The sequence below is a fragment of the Tinamus guttatus genome, unplaced genomic scaffold (assembly GCF_059628265.1).
Source record: "Tinamus guttatus ecotype Peru unplaced genomic scaffold, ASM5962826v1 Tinamus_guttatus_pri_ptg001150l, whole genome shotgun sequence".
Lineage (NCBI taxonomy): Eukaryota > Metazoa > Chordata > Aves > Tinamiformes > Tinamidae > Tinamus > Tinamus guttatus.
This window is the reverse complement of record NW_028289684.1, coordinates 1,594,624-1,612,219: the sequence shown is the minus strand read 5'-3', so window position 1 is coordinate 1,612,219 and position 17,596 is coordinate 1,594,624. Positions and strand designations below refer to the sequence as shown.

Below are 17,596 nucleotides of genomic sequence, written 5' to 3'. Positions count from 1 at the left end.
TGCCTGTTTCAGCTTAATTCAAAACCCAATTTACACTAACGTGTGGAGCAAACAAGTGCATCAGTGGAACTGAATCTAAAATTACCACTTTTTTCTTCACCCCCTGCTCTTATCGGGCCCTTCGGAGCAGATGCAGCGCAGATGTTGGCGCCCGCTACCCGCTGCACTGTCCCTGATAAGGCGCTCGGCGCTGCGGCGCTGCAGATTTTAATTTGATAGAGGTGGTTTTACACTGATAGTCTTCCTGGACAGAGACGTTTCATGATGCTGTTTCCAGCCACTCACACTGGAACATAATATTTAAGGAGAGCAGGTGCACCCAAGCACATGGGGCTGCCCCATAGCACGTGTTCCCCCAGGAAAATATCCTCAGGCTCCTCTGCTTGCTCTTTCCCGAGCAGGAGGCTTCGTCTCCCTGACGTTTCTCTCCTCTAATGTTTCCAAATGGAAACATTCATTTCTGCACGCAGAAGCCTCCCGTTCCCACAGCCAAATGTTTTGCCCTATCTCGGACCATTTTTTAATCTTTTATTCTTCTGCACTAGTTGGGATGAGGAATTGCGCTCTCCTTGCTCCAGCAGCATGGAGAGGAAAAAAAAGAAATAAAAGGAAAAAAAAAAAAAGGAGAAATGGAAGTTCCCAAACACCATCCATCTCCTGGCCGGCCGCAGGCAGTGCCGAGTACGAGCGGCCTCAGGAGCTGCTCAGTTAAGCCCCAGCGTGTATCCATCAGCCTAAACTTGTCCTTTTAATGTCCTAAACCTCTAAAACCCACTAGTTAGTGTCAAAAGCAAAAAGTGGGAGATTTTACAAGGTTCTCGCTTCGCAGATGCTCAAGGGCGCACATGGGGCCAGCACGGGCAGCCCCCCCAGGCTGCACACCCGGCTCTGCCTTGGGCATCTTCTCTCCATTTTCTTACCCCAAAGTTTGTGTTTTCTTCCTTTTTTTATCCCAGAGTTTGTCCTGGTTGGAAGCAAAGGGCCGTTCTGGCACTGTTGCAGCAAGCCTGGCCGTGCGAGGGGGTCTCTCTCCAGCCAGGCCCGTGTTATCTGCCCACCCAAGAGCTCCTTTTCCCAATTAAAGTCTAATTGTCTTTTTGCTCACTAACCACGCTCTCCGTGCCCTTCTCCTCGGTACTTTTCTGCACCTCCATCTCTGTTAAGAAGCAAAGTGCAGTGCAGGACACGTGGCTGGCGCTGCAGTCACAGCATCGGGGGAGCAGTTAACACCTCTCAGGCTCATAACCCTTTAATTTGGGGCCAGCTCATAAACATATGGGCTGGGACCATGCGCTGGTGCATCCTGCAGCCCGGGCTGGCAGCGCTGCCCGGGCCTCGGCTCACGTCAGCGGGGGAGGAAGGGACATGGTTCAGGCATCCAGGCATCCAGCCCTGCAAAAATTCCGCTTTCCTGCTCCTTGGGAACATCCACAGTGTTCGGAGGGGTTTCCAAGTCGATTGCTCCACGTCGTGTGTCTCCTCCACCCACCAAAACGGTTCCCACTTGGTTTCCTTGCCCCAGGCTCCTGCACCCACTCTGGAACAGCCATGGGGCAGCAGGAAACCAGGGCACATCCCAGGCCAGGGAGCTCAGTGCTCCGGGATTTCAGCCAGCAGTTCCTGTCCTATTCCAGAGGGGGGGGAAAAATGGGGAAAAAAAAGCACCCTAGGAGGTGCACAAAGGCCTCCTTCCTCCCAAAGCCAAGTGGGGAAGGGCAGTTTTGCAACTCTCTCTTAGAACAGCAACGTGACTGCAGCAGCCCCAGCCCCGCTCGCAGATGAGTGGTCCCTGCCATATTTCCAAAGCAAACATTGCGGCACCGGGAAACAGAAATAAAAATGACTTCCCGGCTTTGCTCAGGCCCAGAGCTTGTAGAAGTGAAAAACGAGCCAGGCTGCGAGAATTCCCTCGTTTCCTAGGATCCAAGGTTTATTAACAAGTTTGTCAGCATGAATTTTTCAGCTGGGTATTTCCCACATAAGCCACAACCTGCAACGAGATTTACACAGCCTCCTCTCCACCCTGCACGGGCACCACAGCCGGCGCGTCCTGCCAAGGGCTCTGCTGGGTCCAGCTCCAAGGGCCGTTCCTAAACACCCAATCCAACTACCAAGGCTTCCTTCTGAGCAATCCCAGCTTCCCTGCCTTTGCACCAAGCCCTGTAGCTTTGCCCTTCATCAGCTGATTGGAAATCACCATCTGACCTGCCCAGGGCTGCCTGCGCCGCCGTGGGAGCAGGGAGCCCCCCAGTCCATCTCCTTCCCAGGAGCCTGGAAACGCTGCCCTCAACGGCTCAGTTTGGCACGTGTCTCTACCTGGAACAGCACCGATTCCCAGTATCCCGGCCGGAGTCAAGCCAAGCCTGCACCAAAGGGTGTCGTTAGCACCATCATTTATTGAGAGAGAGGGAGAGCAGGGCCCGGGGAGAGGCGCCCGCCGCCCCACGGGCACGAGCAGCTCCGCAGGGAGCAGGCGCAGGGGCCGTTCCCGGCCGGACACGTTCCCATCCCAGAGCCAGGGACCCCTCCGCTGCCCGGAGGGACACGGGAGGTGTGCAGGAACCGCGACCAAAGCCAGTTCCAAGGGCCAGAGCAGCCAGCACCAAATCCAGGCAGTTAGGTCAGTGTCCAACGTCCACGTCACACATTATTCCATGGTCCCGTGCTTCTACTTTTGGAGAGTCGAGGTCTTGTTGAGAGTGATAAATACCCTGCGCACTCTCCACCTCTCCATTATTTGCCTTTACACAAGATTTTAAAACTTGCATCCCACATATTAGCCAGCAGTTAGCCCAATTTATTAAAATTTAGATCTACCTGGGAACAGAAAAGAAGGGAGAAAAAAAAAATACACAATCCTCCAACACTATGGCCTGGCAGAGGATCCTTTTTTCAGTGTGATTCCCTCCCCTCCACTTATAAAGTTTTATAAAAATAAAAAAATAAAAAAGCAGAATAATCCTTCATGATAAGATTAAGGTCCTTGATGTGTGACTCTGTTTCAACATGCCCAAGAACTGTCGAGCTTTCTCTTGCATGAAGAGCTGGTCTCGTGTCCCACCACAGGCCACGGCTTTCCAAGCTCTGGTCATCTGTGGAGAGAAAGGATAACGCTCTTACACCGAGGTAGGGAGAGGAAGGGGCTGAGAGCGCTGCTGCACGTGTCCTCGTGAGAGAGCTACGACACTAAAATATTATTTCAAAGCATGGGTGAGTAGTCTGGCAGACTGGGAAAACCTATGGGAATCCTCTGATAGAGCCAACCAGAACAGAGAGTCCCCAGCACTGCAAATACCTTCCACATGTATAGCAAAGGACCAAGCTCAAGGTGCAGTGGTTGCTAACACTGAAGTGCTCCATACGGCTACAGCTTGGCAACTAGGGATTTCCAGAGGGCTAATTTAGCTCCACAGCTAAATGAGCTTCATTAATAAATACCTGCCACTGCCAGCAGCACCAGGCTGTTACTGAACGTCTCAGAGCCAGCAAACGCTACAGGCAGCTCTGCTCTCTTTGGGCAAGAAAACATTCCTATCCCAGAGACACAGAGAGTACTTGTAGGCTCTGAGACCCCAGCACAACCCAGATGCAGCAGCAGAACAGCAGGACTCACTTGAAAGGTGAATAAACACAGGGGCACTTGGAGCTCTGCACCAGCACTGGAGCAGTGGAGAGCAGGATGAAGCCACCTGGGCTTTCTCTGCCCCACTGCTCTCTCCACAACCCAGGAACAGCCTGAAGATCCCAGGGGAGGGAATGTTTTTGGCAGGCATTTTTGCAGCATCTCAGACTGCTGTGGTCAGAGAAACAAGAAGGATGAAGCTCCAACTGCCCATGCTGGAGCGCGCTCTGGGAGAAGGTTTGCCTCACTGCTGCTCACTAGCCCCAGATTCCCTCATGGGCTGCGACAAGATGCGATTCCCATGAGGAAATAAGGCCAAACATGGCAAGCAGCTTCATGGCTTCAAGCCTCAGCAGCAGAGCAGGTTGGCAAGGAGAAGGGAAGGAGCTGTGGGACGAGCCCGCTGGCTGAGCATCTCCAAACCCTGATGCCAAGACAGCGCCCAGCCCCGGCAGTGCAGGGACAATCCCATGGGAGCACTTGGCTTCTCCAGGGCTGTGTCCCCTCTCTTTTCCTCCCGAGGAGGAACAGGGGCTGCACTGTCAGCTAAGCTCCTGATGGGAGAGCAGTGGCTGCGGGGTTACCGGTGCTGGTGGTCTGAAATGGCTTGGCATTTTCCTGTAGGACATCTTCTCCGGCTGCACTTGCACGAAGGCTCTGTTGAGCAAACCACTGTCGTTCTTCCTGCTCGAGGACGAGAGGGTCAGGGATCTCGACAGGAAATTCACTGGCTGTGGGCAAGAGAGAGGAAACTGTATAAGCAAAAACAAAAAGTTAATTTGTCCTACAGAGCTGTATACCCGGCACAGCAGAGAAATCCAGCCCTGCATCAACAGGCAGCGTTCAGAGGCAGCTGCAGGTGGCAAAGCTCCAGCAGCCACTTTGTGCTGGGTTTCTTGGCTTACTAGCCCAAAAAAGAAACGCAGGCTGTCACGTTAGACCCAGGCAACTCCTGCCTCCCACTGGATTTCCCTCATCTGCACCCAATGCTGTGCAGGGCAGCCAGGTTGCTCTGTGGGTGAGAGCACAAGGCTTCTTCCCCATCCCACAGGGCAAAAAACAGCTGGGCAGCTGTGAAGCCACAAGAGAATTTGCACCCTCTTCGGCAATTTAAGTTAACTTTTTCACAGACCCTTTGCCCTTCAGGCTGCATTTCCTACTTGCAGCCCCATACCATGCCAGGACTCGGGATTCAGCTGTGCCTGTGTTAAGTTGCTGAAGTAAAATAAATAAATAAATAAAAGGCTTTTTTTTGTGTTTTAATGTGATCAAATGACACAGTGATGACCCGGGCTCGTGAGTGTCAGGACACAAAAGCAGCAGTGATGGGTGGAAAACTACAGCCAGACTGTTCGGGAGGGCAGAACAAGCCCTTTATCTCAGTAGCACTAAGCCACGGGATGGTGGCAGCTGCCTGGCAATACTGTCAGGCACAGCTTGATGATACAGAAAAGCTGCTGGTGAAAGGGGAGCAATCCACTTATTCCCCCTCTCACCTGTGCCACATCAAAGATTCACCCCCACCTGTGGCAATGCAATTCAGGGAGTTAACTTGGTAGAGGACAAATTATCACTGTCTCCTCAGGCTAGTGCTCTGCCTGGTCAACTCCCTGAACCAGCCCGAGATGGTCAGGCAAGCAGAAGTGGTGGGGTTGCAATGGAACGTGTCGTGCTATACTTTGAGGGAGATGTTTGCTTTGGTACCAGAAAGCCCAAGGCTTTTGTAAAGGCTCCAGGTCTCCTCAGGTGCATACAAAGCTCGAGAGCAGCAAGAATCTGAGCAGCAGGTTCTGTGGGCAGCCAGACAAGGGAAGTGGTGGCTTGTATTTAATACCAAGTCCATCTTGCTGCCCTCTGATCAATGGTTGCTTCTAAAAACCACTCAGGAAAGCTCTCTTCCTGCAGCTCCTCACTCTCCAAGGCAGCTTTGGAGGATCCTGAACAAGGATTACACAACCATCCAGCCAGGATCCCTGCACAGAGCATGTTTGCCAGAAGAGCTCAACAAGGTCATCTCTGGCAGGTGCTGCAGTCACCTCCACCCCTGCTCTCATCTCAGCATCTCTCACCTGGGCTCTTTTGAAGCAGATGGTCTTGGGGAGGGCAGGCATATTTTGCTTTGTATCTTCATCCACAATATCCAGGGCTAGAGACTTCCGGACCTTCTTGATAGGACTCCTGCGCAGCTGGGGACACAGAAGCACAAGGGTCAGCACAAATCAGTTCAGCAAATTGTCACCACAGTGTCCACGGTGCACACCAAGTCCACATCACCCTGGTCTGATATGGACTGATAGGGCCCTCCTCAGGAAGGGGAGGTGCTGCAGCCTCCTCTACCACAGGGCAGGGCAGCTTCGCTGCTCTCCTCCTAGCATCAAAAACTATCACATCAGAAGAGAAATCACATTAGGAAGAGAAGGTCACATTACTGATGGCAACTGAGCCAGGAGATTGAGCCTAGCAGCCCACAGCCTCCTGGAAGCCCAACACACCACAGATGGTCCCAGTTTGTCACTGGCATCTGCTGTAAGCTACACACAGCATCTCCCAGTTGGATACCAAGTTCAGCGTAAATCAGGATGCAGCCAGCAGAATTTCCAGCAAGTCAACCTCAGGCACACAAGAAGCCCCACTGATGAGAAAGTAGCAGCCACACAACCCAACAGGCCCCCTGGGACCAGCAGCAGGACAGACACATCCAGCAAACACCCTTCAACAACACAGGGCAGCCCCAAAGCAGGTGCTGGACACAAGATCCACTCACCCCTTGTTTCCTTTTCTGCTTCTCGGGCTTTACATCATCCTCTATGATCAATTCAATGCCAGCTTCACTTCGGAGCACCTCTTTCAAGTCTTCTTCCAGGTGGGGGGTCTGGGGCTGAAGAGGGGTGGGACAGAGCATAAGACTCCTAATCAATGATGAACGTGAGGAAGAAGTATTCACTTCCCAGCAGGAAAAGGAGTAACAAAATTTCTCCCCGTCTCACAGATTTACAGGTTCTCCAGGCATGAAGACACTCAACTCCAGATTGAGATGCTCAAGAGACCAGCATGAAGAGAAGCCCATGGATACTGAAAATTGCCATCCCCACAGCACCCCGCTATGTCCATACTAGAGCCCCACTTCCACAAGGAGATCCAAGTATATTGTATGCTCGCTTTTCCTCTGGGTTATCAACAGCCAAGCACTGCAGCCTGATCCAAAGGCAGTTTTTGATGCTTAAGGGTGGCTTACAGAACAGCTGAGACTTGTGACCATTTATTACAGCACATTCTTCATTATAAGGTCCCCTTCATCCCTCCCAGCTCACTCCAGTACTACCAGCCTGCACCACCTTCCTACTGCCCAGCCCATGGCTCTGCTGCTGCCTATCCCATATCCCTTTGGATTCACTAAGGGTTCCAGGGAACAAAGTACCAGCAGGAGCAGGCTCCACCAATACCTACCAGGGGCCTAATTGGTCCGTATTTCTCCAGGGCATTTTTGAAAGGTGTAGGGGTATGAGGAGTGTTGTCCACCACATACTTCTGATCTGGTGTGACAAATCTGGCAACACAGAGAAAGAAAGACTGAGGATCACACATGCTGTAACCCACAAAACCACCCTATATCCTTCCAATGAGCCCTCTCATTACATGAGGTGGGTGTCTCACGGCAAGAGTAGCAGCACCTGCTGGCTGGACTGCTCCTGGGTGGGAGAGGTGAACAGGCACCTTCTAAAATGGCAGAACTAAAGGCATTTTTAATAGCACAGCCAGCCTTCCAAAACGCTGTGCTGCTGCAGCGACAGGTCCACCAAAGCACTCCCTGCTTGGCCCATCTCCTTCAAGGTTTTGTCTGCTCTGGAGTCACTACCTTGGACTGCCCTTCAGGCAGGACAAAACTGAGTGCCCAGAGCCAGAAGGATGGATCTGCATAGCCCTTGCTGAGGAAACCAATCCCTTCCCTGCTGGCACAGGGATCACAGTGCAGGGATGCTTCCCAAGCAGACAAAGAGGAGCACAGAAGGCCACAGTGCACCCAGCAGCTGAGCACAACAGTGCTCATTTGGCAGCAGCCCCAGGCAGATGGAGCACTTGCAGCCTGCAGCTCAGAGACAAGATGTCTTTGGGAGCAAACTGGCTTAAGGAGCTTCCCAGCCCTGTCCTCTTCCAGTAGGGCCAGTACAAGTCCTGGGGAAGCTCCCCTGGAGTTGGGCTGGAGAGCTCGCCTAGCTAACAACAGGACAGACTGGATTTTGCAGCAGGCGTCCTTAGCTCAGATCAGCTCCCAAACTCATCTCCAACCTGGACCACAAACAGTTGTGTGACAGGGGTTGCTACCGAAGGCAACCCAGCCTCTGATGTCCCTGCAAAGGTGACCAATTCCACCCATCTTTGGGGATCCAAGAGGAGCTTACACCCTCAGCCCTGGCCACAGGCAAAAGGCACCCAATGGTGTTAGGGAGACACGTGTTCTGCTGCTTAAATTAAAGACTTGCACTCACAGCTTTGCCCGGTGTGTTTGAGGCACTTCTCTCAGCTGGCTTCCTCAGCACAATCTAAGCAGCAATTCAAGGGAACAATTTGCTGCTCACAGCACAGCCCAGCACAGCCACCAGACAAACGGAGCGCCCAGGTAGCCCAGGTAGCAAAACATCCCATGGGGGAAGGAGGATGCCCAAAGGGGGACAAATGAGGAAGAACAAGGACAGACTTACGCTGAGTTTTTCTGGAGCAGCGGGGTCTTGTCCCTGTGCAGAGGAGTGGTGACAATCACCTTTTGACTGCACACAGGGGTGGAGGTCAGAGATGGGTTCTCCAGTTCCAGGGTATCTTGTTTGGTCCAGAAGTTTAAGAACTGGCCGGGAAGAGGAGAACACACTTAGTTTTTCCCAGCATGTTATCACCTTCTCATAAATAAGGGGAAAAAAATGGTGTAGAGACAAACCTCCCAGCTTACCAACACCGAGCGTCCCGAAGGGAGTCTGTCCTACTACAGAGGACCTAGGATGACTCCTACTATGGATATAGTCTTGTTTATGGGCACATACATGAGAGCTGCAGGGAAGTGCCTCACCACCTATGGAGTCTAATCCCTTCCCATAAGGGACCAGCTCGTGGAACTATGGTCAGATACGCAGTCTCTGGGAGGGAAGTCTCTGCTTACTTTAGTCCAGAAAAGGGCAAAGTGGTGCATATGGGGAGGAAGGATGCTGTGAACTCACCTAAAGATCTATTCCAACTCAAATTAACAAACCTGAAAGTATAAGCAACGTGATAATCTAGACTCTGTACAACCTGCCAAGTTTTACACTGAGCTGTCTTCAACTTAAATCATGAGAAAACCACAAACTGTCTTTTCTTTGTTAGGGTTTTACTTCATGACAGTTAATAAATGACATAGCTTTACTCCTACAAGAAACAAGGTTCATATCCAAGAACCTGTCAGGGGAGAACAGCTGTTTATTACGTTCACTAATGGTTGGAGTTGAGTCTGAGAGACAGGATATGTACTTAATTTTCTCAGACTCACTCCAGGCATTTCAGGCCTTCACACTCTGCAGAACTGCATGGTTCAGGTTATGTCCCCAAATCCTGGTTCTTGCTGGCCTCACATCTGAGGTCTGTTAGTAGCCTCCCACACATGACCTAGGGCTGCAGAAACAGAGCAGAAATGCTGGAGGGCTCAGCTAGTGGTGAAAACAGCAGGGCAGGCTGCAGGAACCAGGCTGGAGGACACAGCAACACAGCAGATGTTATTCTGTTTACAGAAAGACCCCCATTGTGTCAATGAATGAAGCGTTCCATGATTTGAACACCACGGTGCTGCTCCAGCAAGACATACGTTGTGGGATCACGTGTATGCACACGCATGTGGGGATTGCAGCAGCAGAGGATGGAAACAGGAAGATCCTGAGTCTGCACGTTGTTTTAGCAGAGAAGGACACATACCCTGTGCACAGGCATTGCCTCTTTCAGGGGAACAGGAACAGAAAGCTGGCAGGAGTGCTGGGAACACAGCACCAAGGCAGGCTGATAAAGCACTGACATTCCTAGTGGTCCACAACCTCGCTCAAGCAAAGGGATGCAGAGCAGCCTCTGCCATTGCTCCATACCTGCGATGGGGAGAAAGGCAGCGTCTTCACGGGGGTGCTCTTGGGTGTCATGCTGTTGCAGGAGTCAAGGAAGGAAAGGCTGGTGCTGGCAGCGTTCTCCGTGACAGGAGAGAGGGAGATCTTCCTCTTCTTCTGCCTCTTGAGCACGGAGGGCGGCGTGCCGAAGCTCGCCTCGGCGTGCGGGGAGATGGGGATGAGCTCCCCCTTGCTGCTCCTGCTGAGGTCGGAGATGGTGTGGCCGTCCAGGCGGTACTCGGTCACGTTGGGCAGCGACGAGGCCGGCTTGCCGGGCGTCTGCCTCACGGGGCTGTTGCTGCTGCTGCTGCTGCCAGAAGGGTCCTCGGGCAGGTCGAACTGGCTAAGGTCACACCACCCATCCGGGTCCTGCACACAAGAGCAGCCATCAGGAACAGCCCAGGAAGCAAAGCAGAGTAGTTTGAATGATGCACAGGCAGAGAAGAAGAGTCCCCGCTCCTCCCCACCTCTGCTGCGAGCACAGCTGAGAGCAGAGCAGGGAACTGATCCAGCTGAAAGCTCTCGTTTGTGTGTAAAGCAGTTTTCTTTCTTTACGCCAGACCGGTTCGAGTCACAGTACAGCTGCACAAACAGCTGCAGCAGCACACGGAGGGGACAAAACAAAACGCGGTTTGTCACCAAACCACATCCCAGGCGCACCAGTACCGGCAGGCCCTGCTGTAAAACGCACGCCTGAAAGCGGATTGAAAAATAACCAGACCCTTTCAGTGATCAGATGCCCAGCACAGCTCAACATCTTCATACCCAAAGCACAGGCAGGCCTCTGGGAGGCCCAGAGGGGCCATTAAACCCTTGAGGACAGAGTCTCTGCCCTCCCACACACATGCAAAGCGGGTGTTTCACAGACAATCAGCTCAGAAACCCCCTAGCCAGGGTGGGGGCTGCAGAGACACTTCCTGCTAAAGGCAGCATGTAGATTAGCTTCCAGTTAAATATATAAAGGAATCTACACAGGTGAAAGCCTTGCTGCCCTCACAGCAGCTGGGGAGGGACCCAGCAGCACAGGCTGTGAGAACAGGCACACAGGACTGAGACTTTCTGAAACCCAGACTTGCCTGCATGCAGGGCACACCTTGGAAAGCCTCGTCCTGCTGCTGCCGCCAAAATTCATCCCAGATTCCCAGTTCTGGGCAGGTCCCATGCCTGGCACACCTAGGTCACCCCAGGAACCTCAGCACAACTTTAATGGAGCAGAGCTTTTATTTTCATGATGCTCTCTGCACTGACAGCCAAAGGTGACCTCACCCCAATGCAGGGGCATCCGTCCTGCAGGCTACCTGTGGACCTGGGCTACTCTCAACCCATCCTATCCCATCCCACAGCAGGACAGAGAGTAGGGGAAACCCCTATGAGCCAGGGCCAGACCTTTAGCCAAGTGGACAGCTGGGGACACCCCTATTCCCTGCGTGGTAAAGGACGACTCGAGACCAGGTTTGCCAACTACAACACCCTCACACCCAGCGAGGGCCCTTGGCCAAGGCACCTCAGGGAATTTGCAGGCCCAGGGCAATAGTGCCCCAGCTGGGCAGCCCTAATCCCGCTTTTGAAAGGAGGCAGCAGGAAGCCACAACCCAGCCCAACTCTCCCTTGGACACCCACGGCACTAAGTTCCTGAGTGAAAGGGCTGGCTGGGTCAGGTGCTAGAGTCTCCCTACATCATCAGGAGGAGCAAGAGTTCGTTCCTTACAGACTCTATCATGTCCAGAGCTTCATTGAAGGCTGGCACCGACGTTGGACACAAATAGTTGGCAGCTTCCACCACCCATTTGTACGGGGACGTGACATATGTTGAGGCATCCTCAGGCATCGCATCGCCCGCGGTCCCGTCGGGGTTGTGCTCTGCCAGGTCGGCAGCTGGCAGCTCCGAGGGTAACTCCTGCACGCCTGTCACCTCCTCATCGCTCCCATCCTCTTCTTTTATTTCAGAGACATCAACTGGCCAGTTTGGCTGGGCAGTCTTCTCCTGAAGAAGAAAGTGCAGCGATTAGCAGAAACCAAGACAGCAAGGCCTAGCCTTGGGGCAAGGAGCAAGGATCCCTGGACACAATCAGGGGGATTCGCCTGCTTTCCTTCCCTTCTATCTTACTTGTCTTACCTCCCCATCCTCCCTCATTGCTCATACACCATCTGAGGGAGCAGTCTGTGCAACACAGGGCATAGGAGTCTTTAATTAAAGACTTCACTGTAACAAGAAGTTGAACAAGAAGCTGAGCGGGTAGCACTAATTCAGCATTTCTTACTTTCCAAGAGCCTGCCTTTGAAAAATCGCATTTTCTTCACGCTGATAATTGTCTATATTTCCTTTAGAAAAGGAAACAGGAAATGAACACAATACCTCTCCCACCATGATCCCAGATATTGCACTATGTGGAGCAGCCTCCCTCTCCCACGGCCATCAGATTTTCAGACCCCAGCACAGATGACACTGTGGCTGGGAAGATAACCAGACTGCTGCTCTCTGTGGGGTAACACACTCAGACACAGGCTACACCTTTCCCACCAGGAGGGAGAGCTCTCCCAGGAGTTAAGTGTCTTGGGAAGGGCTAGAGCAATGCACAGACTTCCTACCTAGACACCTGGCTGTGCAACAGGGAGAGAGGTAGGTGACAGAGCCCATGTGCAGACTGCAAATGCATCAGTACCTGGCACTCTGTTCCTGTTTGACTCTGGTCCTCCTTGCCGTCCACCTCTACCAGCAAGTAGAGCGACTTGGACTCTTTTGCTTCGCTGAGGAAGCCTCCTGTGTCCACCTTCCTCTTGATGGTGGAGTTCCAGTGGTTCTTCACAGCGTTGTCAGTCCTGCAGAGAAAGAGGAAGGAAACAGAAATCATCAACAACAGCAATGAACTGCTGGCAGTTTCTACACACTGCCCAGCCCCATCGTGTGGGCCCAGCACGTGGGATCTCCGCAGCCCACCCAGCCACGAAGGTACCAGTGAGCAAAGAGGCCCTACCTCCCAGGCAGCAGCTTGGCAATCTCAGCCCAGCGATTCCCCAGGACCTTGTGGGCCTCAAAAATGATGCGATCCTCCTCCTCCGTCCATGAGGACTTCTTCACCTCTGGGTTCAGGTGGTTATGCCAGCGTTCCCGGCACTGCTTTCCTAACCGCCCTTTCAGGTGCTTGGCTATGAGAGTCCACTGCTTGGTGCCATATTTTTTAACCAGTTCAATTACCTTTAAAGAGGGGAAGGGGGTAGAAAATAAGGGAATGGAAGACAGGAGTGGAGGGTCAGTACAGCCGTCTTTGGGCTTTGCCCTTCATCTCTGCTGGGACAGGTAAGGGCAGAGAGAAAAGGGCCCCCTCACGAGAAAACGCTGCAGAGATCCAGCACTGCCGGGCAGCGGCACCGCCACCCACGTGAGCGACGGCTCCGACCCGTTTCTGGAAGGGCTGTTTCCACATTGCCGTTTTGCTGCACGGCTTCTACGAAGGCAGGTGACTTGTGCCCACAGGAAGCACAGAGACCACCAGGTGCACTGGTTGCAGAGGCTTAAAACCAAGTGCTCATTTCTGAACGAGTAACAAGCCCCACGTGCTCCAAGGCTCCTCCTGCCTCGTTTCCACTGGGAATGTGGCTGCATGAGAACAGTCCCCATGTCCTCTGCGCTGCTCTGCCTGCCAAAGAGGCACAGCCTCCCTGCAACGCAGGGTGTTACACCTAGGACATGCCAAGGGCCAAGCTCCATGCTCTGCCAGCAGCAGGATGAACAGTGCAAGGTCCAAAGCAGAAATGAGCCATATTCACTCCAGAAGCATCCACTCCACAACTTTCCCCTCTCCCAGGACTTGGACCAGACGAGGAAGTCCCTGCTGCAAATTACCAAGTGCAGTGAAATGCACCAAATATGCCAAACTTTGGCATGGTCCAAGGAGTCACAGAGCCTACAGGTGCTATCAGCAGATGCGAGGGAGCAGGCCACGACTGCTCTGTTGCAGGGAGTGGAAGGGCAACGTGACAAGTTTCCCTGGACCTGCTCAACGGCACACATAGATGGGAGGCCTAAGGGGTAGAAGGGAACTCAACAGCCTGTAATGTGAGCAGAAGAGAGGGAATGGAGGGAGTGGGAATGTTACAAGTGACAAACTAGGAAATCTGGGAACAGAAAACATGTAATATGGAAAACTCAGCTTTTCTTATGCATGTCAAGGTGATGTGTATATCAGAACCAGTCCCTCAGCTCACTCTGGAATCAGCAGAGAGAAATGGAGTCTCATTAGTCACAATTCACCCAGGCAATTTCCGATGTCTACTTTAGATTGTCTGCTGTGGCACAGGAAGAGCCTTTTTATTTTCTGCTGTGTCCACTGTCAGAGAGATCTACAGGATCATAGATGAATTCCCCACTCTGCCCTCTCCCTTGCCAGCTCATACAGCAGTGCTGCTGAGGCCCAGACTTGCCTCCGCTCATTACAGCTGTGGCTGCTCAGAGCAGTCCAGAGTTCTGCGGGAATTCCAGCTTACCTTCTGGTCTTCCTCTTTGGTCCAAGGGCCCTTAACCAAGTCTGGATTCAACACCCTCAGCCACCGGTACTGGCACTGCTGATCGTTGTGATTCTGGGAGGAGGAATAAGAAAACACTTGCGTTAGATTGGAGGCTTCAGGAGCCTCTGAGGTCACAGCAGTCCCCACATGCACATCTCGACAGGAGTGGACAGGCTGTCCCACGGAAAACCTGCAGAAGCACATGGAGAATACGTACTACAGGCTAGGGCACCGGACACGGAAGAGAGAGAGAGGAGCCCCGATTTCTCATCCCAGCTCCAACAGACTCACCCTTAAACATCCCCTGTGAAAGGAGGATGTATTCCTGCCCTGGAAGAACACTGTTTTCATAAGAGTAGACTGGAGCTGCAGTCACAGACCAGAGTCCCACTGTGCAAACTGCTGCACAAACACAGATCACTAGTGCGCCGAGCACAAGAAGCAACAGGCAAACACCAAGATTCCCAACTGGGCAAGGATTCACTTACAGGAAAGTGACTGGCCAGGAACTTCCAGTCATTCTGCCCATAATGTGTCACTAGCATCTTCAGCTGCTCATCCTGCAAAGAATAACGACATCTACTTTCACATACGCTGAGGCAATAGGTGCCACAGGCATGCCCAGGTCTAATGTCATCAAGAAAAGGAGTGTGATCTTTCGATCTGTCAAGTTTTTTTTGTCGCTCTACATCCTGAGGAGGAAGGCAGCTCATGCTGTCCTTTAGCAGCACTCCAGGTGTGTGGACTCTTTGGTCCAAGGCTTTGTATGAGGACCAGCTTGTGCACTGAGGTGTAATACAAAAGCTCTGCTGCTGTGGTCACCTCCAGGCCTAGCTCAGTTCTGTGCTGGGACAGTGAACCTGCACCGTGCAGCCTGCCTGCCTGTCCAGGTCCTGCACAACCCTGACCAGACAGCCTGTCTTCAACACAACCACTGCTTTTGCTGTCCAAGTACATCACTGCTAACCTGATACTCTACTGCCTTTCAGCACTTCTCTCAAAAAACACTAATTTCCACCACTTTTAAAGATCAGGCAAAGTCTGCTACAGGCCCCCTTGCCCATGTGCTCTAGCAGAGCAAAGAGATAAGAAACAATTCCCTGCCCAACATGAGCCCTGGAGGCTTTCATCTCTGCACAAAGACCGCTCTTGCTCAGTGTTCAAACCCCAGGGGACACAGGATATTTTCTAGTTCTCACACAGAATAAAGATTAGGGAGGAACTGGGAGGAGGGCAGAGAACATCCCAACCGCTTTCAGGCTCTCAGCCAGGATGACTAAACCAGATCCCAACGCTCTCAGTATTCTCTGCTCTTGCTACAGAAGAGGGAGGGCATCTACACAGTGTGATTCAGCTCACCAAGGCCTCAGCCATCCTCTGGACCCGCTCTGGGCTCACTGGAGAGCCTCAGACACTAGATGCCTCATCCCGCTCTCCAGCTACTCTTCAGACTCACCTGAAACACCTTCCTTACTAAATCTTGGCTCAGGTCAGCAAAACCCAAGAGCCAAGGCCTTTCCAGTAGCGAGACAAGACACGAGGTGATGTTGTAGCCACTCAGGAAGAACTTGGATGGTGGCACCCAACCCTCAGGTGCCCTGCCAGAGGCCAGGGACAGCCAGCTGCTAATGAATATGGACATCCTCAGCACATACCATCAACTTTCTTCTACGCGTCCAGCTGTCCTACAGCTTATCTGCGCCAGATGAAGTCACTGAGGTGCCTCCAAGCCACCACAGCACCTGCAGCCCTCCCCAGAAACACCTGCTCTCAGCACGTGCCAGGCTTTCACTCACCTCCTCCTGCGTCCACTTGACTTTGCACCTGCTGTCCCGCTGTTCCGACATGTCCGAGTCAGTATCCTGGCAAAGCAAGTCATCTTGGTCCTCTCTAAAGCAGTAAGCAAACAAAGATTGTTACTTCCTCCTCCAACACAGCAGCAGAAGGAGCAACCTCCACAGGACAGTGCAGAGCTCCAGATCTACAGCCTGAAACTCAGAGTCTCACAGCCCTTAACTCCAATACGGAGGGTTCAAAGGGGACTCTCAGTTTGGGGACCTTGGTGGGTGCTGGCAGTTCCTATGCCACATTTCTCTGGGTTTTTTGCTAGTTTCTTTCCCCCATGAGGACGAGGGTCTATGAGGACTATTGCATCTAGGGGCCGGCACTTCTTGTCCTCTTTACAGATCATGGCTCTCCCTGCTTGCTTGTGGGCACAAACAAAAGAGACAAGAAGAGAAGACAGGGCAACCCGGCGGGATCGAAGCGGCGCAGAAAAGCTCTCGGAAGACACAGCTGGGCGTTTCAGGGCCAGATTTGGAGGCCATCCCAGCGCGGGCTCCTTGGGCCCATCCCGCCAGGGTGGGCAGGGAGACCCGGCCACTTTGTACACGGGGTTGGGGGTCCCGAACCTCCCCCCCGTCCCCGCGGCGCCCGGGGCTCCTTCCCCCCGCGCGGGAGCCCCACAGGGCCCCGCTCACCGCCCCAGAGGCCGCGGGCTCGGACGCGGAGGCGGCGGCAGCAGCGAGGGCGCCCGGGGCCGCAGCGGCGCCCGAGCGCGGCCACGGGGCACCGGAGCGGGGGGACAAGCGAGAACCTTCCCCTCCACCCCCCAAGCTGCCCCTTCCCGGCGGGAAGAGGCGGGCGGCCCCACTCACCCGCGGCCGCGACGGGCCATGGCGGCCGCGGGCCGAGCCGGGCCGAGCCGGGCGGGCGGCGGCGGCGGCGCTTTCCTATCTCGCGCCAACTGCGGCCCCCCCCGCCGCGGGGCCGGGCCGCGCGTGCGCAGCGAGCGCCGGCGCCCGCCCGCCCGCACAAAGAGGCGCGCGCGGGACGGCGCTGCCCGCCGCTTCCCGCCCGCCCCGGGGCCGCCGGAGGCCGCTCGCGAACCAGGGGCTCCGCAGCGGGGAGCGCGGGCCCCGTGGCAAAAATAGCGCCCCTGGCCCTCGCTGCCAGCCCTGCGGTGGCCCCGAGGCGGCCGCGGCACCGGGGAGCCCCCTCGGCGCCTCAGAGCACCCCGAGGAGGTTTGAGCTAGGGGAAGCCTGTGTCAAACCCGGCGTGGGGGCGAATCTGCCCTCTCTGCCGGCCCGCAGAGCCTGGATCTCGGGCTGTGATCCCGCTCTGCCTGCGCCCTTCCCCACAGAGCGGCTGCCCGCGGGGGGACCCCACCGTGGGCCACGTGCGCGCTTGGAAACTTGCTGCTTTTTGGACATATGGGCATAGATTTGCCCGGGGGGCATAAAAGGGGGTCCGAACCCCTCAGGCCACAGCTCTTGCTTAATTCAGAGGAGGCAGCTCCCTCCCCCTTCCTGCGTCTGCCTCCCGTTGGAAACAAACACAGCAGGGTAAATAGGC

The 17,596-nt window shown here is 54.0% G+C and overlaps 1 protein-coding gene across 1 annotated transcript; it reads right to left on the bottom strand.

The window, feature by feature from the left end:
- Positions 1-2,742: 2,742 nt before the first annotated feature.
- Positions 2,743-16,142, bottom strand: MYBL2 (MYB proto-oncogene like 2). The gene is made up of 13 exons (XM_088538699.1): positions 16,038-16,142; positions 14,730-14,801; positions 14,221-14,313; positions 12,711-12,931; positions 12,399-12,555; positions 11,444-11,719; positions 9,721-10,104; positions 8,323-8,462; positions 7,070-7,169; positions 6,387-6,500; positions 5,692-5,808; positions 4,207-4,353; positions 2,743-3,092 (listed from the first exon to the last, which is right to left on the bottom strand). Exons 1-13 carry the CDS (start codon positions 16,086-16,088, stop codon positions 2,964-2,966), a joined length of 2,001 nt encoding a protein of 666 aa, XP_088394825.1. The 5' UTR covers positions 16,089-16,142; the 3' UTR covers positions 2,743-2,963.
- Between the last annotated feature and the right edge of the window lie 1,454 nt (positions 16,143-17,596).

Coding starts and splice junctions, on each gene's coding strand:
- MYBL2 (XM_088538699.1), bottom strand. CDS start 16,088: ATGTCGGAACAGCGGGACAGCAGGTGCAAAGTCAAGTGGACGCAGGAG. Junction 14,802..16,037: donor TCAAGTGGACGCAGGAGGAG/GTGAGTGAAAGC, acceptor TATTCTTTGCAG/GATGAGCAGCTGAAGATGCT. Junction 12,556..12,710: donor GCCAAGCTGCTGCCTGGGAG/GTAGGGCCTCTT, acceptor CTTTCTCTGCAG/GACTGACAACGCTGTGAAGA.